General features: G+C 38.7%; 2 protein-coding genes and 1 long non-coding RNA gene across 3 annotated transcripts in view; all 3 read right to left on the reverse strand.

The window, feature by feature from the left end:
* Positions 1–373: 373 nt before the first annotated feature.
* Positions 374–5,635, reverse strand: LOC135214621 (uncharacterized). Its single transcript, XM_064248955.1, has 8 exons — positions 5,479–5,635; positions 4,600–4,693; positions 3,991–4,274; positions 3,497–3,714; positions 2,821–3,001; positions 2,057–2,156; positions 1,319–1,448; positions 374–632 (listed from the first exon to the last, which is right to left on the reverse strand). The coding sequence occupies exons 4-8, from the start codon at positions 3,665–3,667 to the stop codon at positions 531–533; spliced, it is 684 nt and encodes a 227-aa protein (XP_064105025.1). The 5' UTR covers positions 3,668–3,714; positions 3,991–4,274; positions 4,600–4,693; positions 5,479–5,635; the 3' UTR covers positions 374–530.
* On the reverse strand, positions 3,978–5,853 carry LOC135214706 (glutamate receptor ionotropic, kainate 1-like). Its single transcript, XM_064249037.1, has 4 exons — positions 5,825–5,853; positions 5,479–5,634; positions 4,600–4,693; positions 3,978–4,274 (listed from the first exon to the last, which is right to left on the reverse strand). The coding sequence occupies exons 1-4, from the start codon at positions 5,851–5,853 to the stop codon at positions 3,978–3,980; spliced, it is 576 nt and encodes a 191-aa protein (XP_064105107.1).
* A 467-nt stretch (positions 5,854–6,320) lies between these two features.
* Positions 6,321–7,500, reverse strand: part of LOC135214622 (uncharacterized) — a 3,815-nt gene continuing 2,635 nt past the window's right edge. The window contains exons 3-4 of the long non-coding RNA XR_010314444.1: positions 7,306–7,500; positions 6,321–6,441 (exon numbers count right to left, since the gene is read on the reverse strand). The exon at positions 7,306–7,500 is cut by the window's right edge and continues 29 nt beyond it. This is a non-coding gene — a long non-coding RNA (uncharacterized LOC135214622). The remainder of the gene's footprint in view (positions 6,442–7,305) is intronic.

Raw genomic sequence — 7,500 nt, forward strand, 5'->3', positions numbered from 1 at the left:
CATTCAAATTATTAAGCAAGTCTCTGTTCAATGCATCAAAGCAATACATTCTTCCATGTGACTTCAGAGAAAACGGATTTGAACAGTGACTGTGGGAGTTTGAATCCAGCATCTGTTCGTCTCTCAAAAGTAGTGATAATTCGACTAATATTTGCATTAATTTTACTTCCACAACCAATCATGTTTGCGTCTTCTTTAGAACATTCACAGACTATTTGATTCATAGGCCTACATTTGTTCTCTGGGTCCTATAGGCTTCATTTTTTTATGTGGCCCTTGAGTGTTAACGTTGAATGAACTAGATTTTTCCGTAATCGCCATGAACAATTAGGTTAGATGAAAGCTATTTTCGTTTTAGTTTTTGCAATGTTTATTGAATCATGCTTGCACTATCTCAGGCTCTGAACAATTCCTCAAATAAGTGGGTCAGATTATTTTAATCTAATAATTAATAACATGAAACTGAACAGCAAGGAAGTTGCCAAATACATGATGCTTGCAACTAAGACCGTACGCTTCTTGTCTTGCTTTTATTCTCTTATTAGTTGCTTAGATAACTTTGACAGGACAATCTCAAAGCAAAGGCTCAAGAATCCGAAAACGTAACCGACCAAGAGGATGAAAAAGGTTCCCTGAAATGAAAACAAACAAATATAAATAAATATCTAAATAAATGAATAAATGAATTAATCAATCTAAAAGTAAATAACATGTGCCAGTGGTGTTACCTCACCAAATATAGCTCTCATGAGAAATGGTTGGGCGGGGGGTGGGGGGTGGGGGGGGTGGGGGGGGGGGGGGGGGGGGGGGGGGGGGGGAAGGAATGGTGTGAGGAGGTGGGGGCTGGGGGAAGGTGGGCGTTGACCAAAATCCCTAAGAAATCTCATAATCAGGGACTTCAGTATTTTAATCATTTGTGGACTATATATCATTCAAGGAAGCCATTCCTAACGTAGCAAGCTTTCCACATAAAATGATTCTATTGCTGAACAAAATAATCAACAGCTAAAAAAAAAAAAGAGATAAACAGACTGACTGAAAGACAAAGAAATGAGAGAGAGAGAGAGAGAGAGAGAGAGAGAGAGAGAGAGAGAGAGAGAGAAGGGGGAGGGGTAGTTACAGCAAAAGACGAAGTAAAGTTCAGACCTAAAGTAAATAAATCAAGGAACAGATAAATAAGTAGATAAATAAATAAATTAAAAATAAATAAATAAATGAAGATCCAATGAAAGAACTCGGCGTTTCTACTTGACTATATATTGAAGAAAGGGTAAAAGTGGTTTAATCAGATTATTGCAAACCCGAGCGAGTTACTGACCGAAAGAGTCATAAAGTTTAATGCAGATTTGACAGTCATTTTCCTTGGGGGGTTTTTGCACATTCCAGCGTTGGGAAAAACTTGCTCCAGCCAAAAGTTGTAAAAACCTCCTTCTATCAGGGCCTGGATCCTGTCGAAGATTTGAACGTTGAGTTGAGTTTTGCGACAATCCATGCATGTACGGCAGTCAGTGTTGGGTTATAGGGTCACGTATGAACAAACATTTCATCTTCTTTTTTATGCATTTTGATTGGCGAGTGGGTACTTTATAAAATACTAGTAGATTTTGGTCATGCAATTACAACACCTAATCAAGTTTTCAAAATCAAAGACATAGCACAGTTTGAGGCACTAAGCCAAGTGCACAGTAAAGCAGCAAAACTGATCAAAATTAAAATTTTTTACAACTCTTACAACGTTAAGTCCCATCAGTAAAACTGGCAACAACAACAAAAATCATATGCATTTTTTTTAAAAGTCAAAGACATAACACAGTTCGAGACACTACAACAAGTGCACTGCGAAGCAGCAAAACTGGTCAAAAATACAAATTTCTACAATTCTTACAACGTTAAGTCCCATCAGGAAAACTAATAAAAAAAAATTTCAGATACATTTACTAATGTAATATTCCTTCAGCATTCTTTATTAGCAAATAAAAATTTGCTGTGATGAAATGACAGGAGAAATAAACAAGCCTAAAACAGATAGGATGCAGTCTTTAAGAGCAAGGATTACCTTTTGTTCAGAGCCGCTCTGAGCGGGCTATGCTTCTGAACTGCCAGTGCGTAGATGAACGGAAGGACCTTTTCCCTGGACACGTAGAATTTACAGTTGCCTGGGAATATGCAAGAAGAAATATTTGTATCTTTTGTTTCACACCATCAATAAATCATTTAAAAACGGTTCAAGTGACCTGGAATCAAATTTATAGGTTTTAGATTGATTTGGCTCTATGTTACACAACTCCAGTTAAGTTTTCTGTCTGTCTGTCCACACACTTTCTGTCTGCGCCCAAATCTTAAAAACTACTAAGGCTAGAGAGCTGCAAATTTATATGTTCATTATCCACCCTCCACTCATCAAACATACCTAATTGCGGCCCTCTAGCCTGAGTAGTATTTATTCTATTTAAGGTTGAAGTTAGACATAATCGTGCGGTTGGCAACGCAATGGGACTGGCCACCACCTGGTAATGGTTTAAAGATTAACCAAGAACACCGGAATATAGATATATTTTCGCTGCGCTTGATTATACGCTGCACGGAAAACTCTATTGTTTTTACTTGTTTTTCAATTTGTAAGGCTGTATGCTACGTTTCTCTGGTTTTTCAGTTTGTCAGGATATATACTACATGACTATTTTCTTCAGTTTATAAGGCTGTACGCTACATTAACCGTAGTTTTTTCCTATTTCTCAGACTCTACGATACTTAATTCTAGTTTTTCCAATGCCAATATTACTGAAAGAACACACTGACGTCTACCAAGTAGCAACCAACCTTTCTCCATGTAGTCTTGCGTCAGGAACAGCCTCATCATGAGATACGGACCGTTAAAGACATACTTCCCCTGTGACACGAACTTGTCCACGACGGGTATGTAACCCTGAGTGGGAATTTCTATGATGCGACCTTGCTTGCCCGCGTCTGCCACCTCCTTAAAGATGCCTGATTTCGCGTCCTGTGAAAACAAATGATCAATTATCTTTCTACACAGGTTGAGATGTAAGGCTATACTGGAATATACAGGTGCAGCCATAGACCCTCAAGCTGGGTCCCTTTGCACTCCTGATATAAATTGAAGACTAAGAATAACTGAGAATCCGTTTTTTGTACATTACCTCTGAGGCAAATCAATATTAACTGAACGGACAAGTCCTAATGAAGCATATTGAAATCCTGGACGTAGGGGTCTACGTTAATTAAATGCATTACATCACTATGGATGAATGGGTACAAAACAAAAAAAAGACAAAAAAACAAAAACGGATAAAAGCGTAATACAGAACATATAAGTTTCCTAGTCAATAAAATGCTCACAATATACCGAAACGAAAGGCAGATATATATTCTCCTGAGGACAGCAGAAGAGAAATTGTTACTTAGTTTCTGACAAGGTCACTAGACTCACTAGATGTAAATAGACATGCTGCTGAAAAACACACACAAAATTTACCGTCAAGATCTGCGTAAAAACAGTGTTGGAGAAGAGCACCAATACTGCCGACTTGTCGTCCAGAATTTCTCTGAAGCTGTGGTAGGGCTCCTTGATGTACCTCACAGCCAGCAATGACATCAGATTGGATTTGTAAGATTCCGTCAAGACGAGCATCGTCATCAGCCACATGCCGAAAATGAAGAGCTCCCAGTTGTCTCCCACGTAGTACTTTATGTCTGCAAGTGAATAGGAAAGACTTGGATCATTCTCAAGTAATTCTAGGTCAGTCCAGATCAGATGGGAGTATGACCAGCATAAACCAGGATCCCTGGGCTTCACAATTAGGCTTACAAAGATAATTCTAGGTCAGTCCAGACGGGAGTATGACCAGGATAAACCAGGGTCCCTAGGCTTCATGATTAGGCCTACAAAGATTACTAGGTCAGTCCAGATGGGAGTATGACCAGGATAAACCAGGGTCCCTGACTGAAGCTCAGACTCAGATACTCGACCTTGATGAAGAAACGTCCGGGCGTAGTAGTAGGGAGATTTTCGAGGTCACCCTCGAGCTAGACTTGTCCAGGAGGTAGACGATGGAGAACGTCATGGCCAGCATGACGAAGGTTGCGATCCACACCGACGGGTCCAGAGCGAGCAGGACACTCCACAGAGCGACTTCAGTGTTTCCTCTTCTTCCTAAGTTTTGTGTGTAGTCGACCAGCAGCGGCGTCGTGTAGTCGATAAACTTGGATCTGACGTAGGTGACGCCGAAGGGCCCCAATCCGATATCTGCTTCCTGTAGAAGTTAAGTATATCTTAGTTTAAACCAGACCACTGAGCTGATTAACATCTCTCCTAGGATTAGATATTTTAACATGGCTAGGAACCAATTGGTTACCTAGCAACGGGACCTACAACATATTGTGGGATCCGAACCACATTATATCGAGAAATCAATTTCTAATCACCAGCAACAAATTTCTCTAATTCCTTGTTGGCAGAGTGGGGAATCAAACTCGTGACTACCGAATTGGTAGGCGAGCACGTAAACCATTCGTTCAACACCACCTCTCTCAGCGCGCAATGTGAATACCCGTATCAGTCTCGTATTAGACAGTTACCTTATCTAATATCATACGGATAATTCCGTTCCAGGTTCCATTCGGGTACAGGACACCCCAGGCTCCATCGTTTGGTGGCACCTTCAGTGTGTATCTGCAATTAAAAAGTAATTTAATGTAATATGTAGTACATTCTGCAGAATTAAATCGAGTTTCTTGTAACAATAATCCATAGGTCATCTGATTACTGCTTCACTGAGATACCTTCTTTTCCCAAAATATATTTAGGAATGTAAAAATAAAAATTTTTTTACTTTCAATTTTAAGCCCATTAACCGTTGTTTCATATTAAGTCAATCGTAGACGCATTATAATACAGCTACAATCCGTTTGGGTCCAATCTTAGCTCAACATAAGGAAATACAAACTGTCACGAGCAACATTCTTAAAAAACAATATATATATATATATATATATATATATATATATATATATATATATATATAGATAAACATATATATATATATATTATATATATATATATATATATATATATATAATATATATATATATATATATATATATATATACAGGGTGTCCATAGGCCCCGTACCATTCCAAGCAATAAATAATTGTAATGGTACCGGGACTTTATGGACACCCTGTATATATATATATATATATATATATATATATATATATATATTATATATATATATATATATATATATATCCAAGGCCACAGGAAAATTAAACCTCGGAAATGTGTTGAAGTAACACGAAAGCGCTTGGTACCTACTCCTTTCATTTCTCCTGTGGCCTTGGCTAAATATTATTGTCACACACTATTTAGTGACATATAAGCGCAGTATATATATATATACTATATATATATATATATATATATATATATATATATATATATATATATAAACTTACGTGAAATTCATGTCGTTCGCGATTATCTTCAACAATTCCAAGGCTGGTCCAGAGTACGTGTATTTGGCCTCGACACCATTCCCGTAGATTTTCCTTACGTCCATATGGGGTTGGAAATTCAAGCAGGCCACGTTCAGTTTCGACAAGCCATTCAACCTGATGATAAAAAGAGGGTATAAATTTATACAGCGACAGGCAACGTCACTTCACCTCTGGCAGATGAGCGATCAAATCTGCCGTGTATATCTTTGTACGATGACGCAATGAATAGATAAGTCTGATGGAGTGAAAAGGGGGAGCTTTATACTAGTTTATTAAGATTTGGCCACTCTCCCCAACCACCCACCCCCTGGAAAATATGCTTCGGGCACCCATGGTGGATAAAGAAGAAAGAAAAATAACCCAATCACCAAAACAAAAGTATAATATGCAAAATGCAACAGGACGGCAATGAATAAGTTCTTGATGGCAGGGAAAAAGAAAAGAAGAAGCTTTATACTAATTTACTTAACGATTTGGGCCACCACCTCACCACACCCCAACCAAACCCCCCCCCCCCGCCCCCCCCACCCCCCCCCTCCCCCCCCCCCCCCCCCCGGAAAATATAGCGAAAATATGCTACGGGCACCCATGGTAAAAAATACCCATCCAAAACAAAAGTATATGCAAATGCACATGACGCAATGAATAAGTCTGATGGAGTGAAAAAGGGGCGCTTTATACTAGTTTATTAAGATTTGCCCACACCTACCACACCCCCGCCCCCTCATGGAAAATATGCTACGGGGCCGCCCATGGTAAAAAATACCCATCCAAAACAAAAATATATGCAAATGCACTTGCTTGTTGAATTTGTCGGGGAATAGCCGATTCTCTGTCAGGTATTTAATTCCGAACCTCGACGTCCAGGATGCGACGGAGAGACTGCGAGTATCGTAGGCCAGATGGATGTAAATCTGACACCTGAGGAAGACAACCAATTTCGCATAAAATAAAGGACAATATATTAGAGAAGATCTATCTTACCTAAGTAGTGACCACCTCAAGGGTTTTTGGTGGGTCGTTATCTACGACTAATATTTCTTTGGGGTCATTAATTAGATCTTTTGTTTACGTTTTAGCGGTCATTCACAATTGGCTTCGACTAAACACGCCTCAAAGGTGTGTACGCATACCTGGTTATAACCGTTTGGGAATCACACCTACGAAAGCTCTGAAAAGACTCGTATAATCCGAAGTTATAACGGATATAAAGGATAAAATTCAACCCTCGAATTTTAAATATTTTTCTTATCCTTCATTATAGAAATACAGTTATACTTCCATAATTTACGTTACTTGAATAATTCTCTTAATCCAAAAAATAGACATAAACTTGAATAACACTTTGCTATAAAAACTTACTATATAATCTGAAGTTATAACGGATATAAATAAATATAATCAACCCTCGCATTTTTTTTTATCTTTTATTACAAAAATACAATCACACTCCAATAATTTTACATTACTTGAATAATTCTCTTAATACAAAAATATAAATAACTTAAAAATAACATTTTGCTACAAAAACGATTTAAATCAAAATAAAAAAGTATAGTTTAAAAATTCTTAAGTTACAAACTTGCTCTTATATCTACCTTTAATATACATCCTTTGCGATTCTAATTTAATTTGCAGAAGAACAATTATTATATTTTGGCAGCTATTGTTAAAAGAATCTTGGTAATAACGTATCAACGAATGATGATGATAGATTAAGCCAGCTTTATGCTGGCACGGGCTCTTGCTCATCAGCAGCCCGTTAAAACCAACGGATGAACTTACCTCAGAGGAACCAGACTGCCGGCCAAACTCATCACCATCGCGTTGACGCCGGAGAGCTCCTGACGGAGGTGGAGAAGCTGGCGCCTCGGCAGGCGAGTAACGACCAGGAGCCTGGTGGGCCAGACGATGACGTCATCTCTGGCCGAGCGCCTGACGAAGGCCGTCAGGAAGTAGAGGTCGTTGCTGGCTAGTACG

The sequence above is a fragment of the Macrobrachium nipponense genome, chromosome 46 (assembly GCF_015104395.2).
Source record: "Macrobrachium nipponense isolate FS-2020 chromosome 46, ASM1510439v2, whole genome shotgun sequence".
NCBI classification, from domain to species: Eukaryota; Metazoa; Arthropoda; class Malacostraca; order Decapoda; family Palaemonidae; genus Macrobrachium; species Macrobrachium nipponense.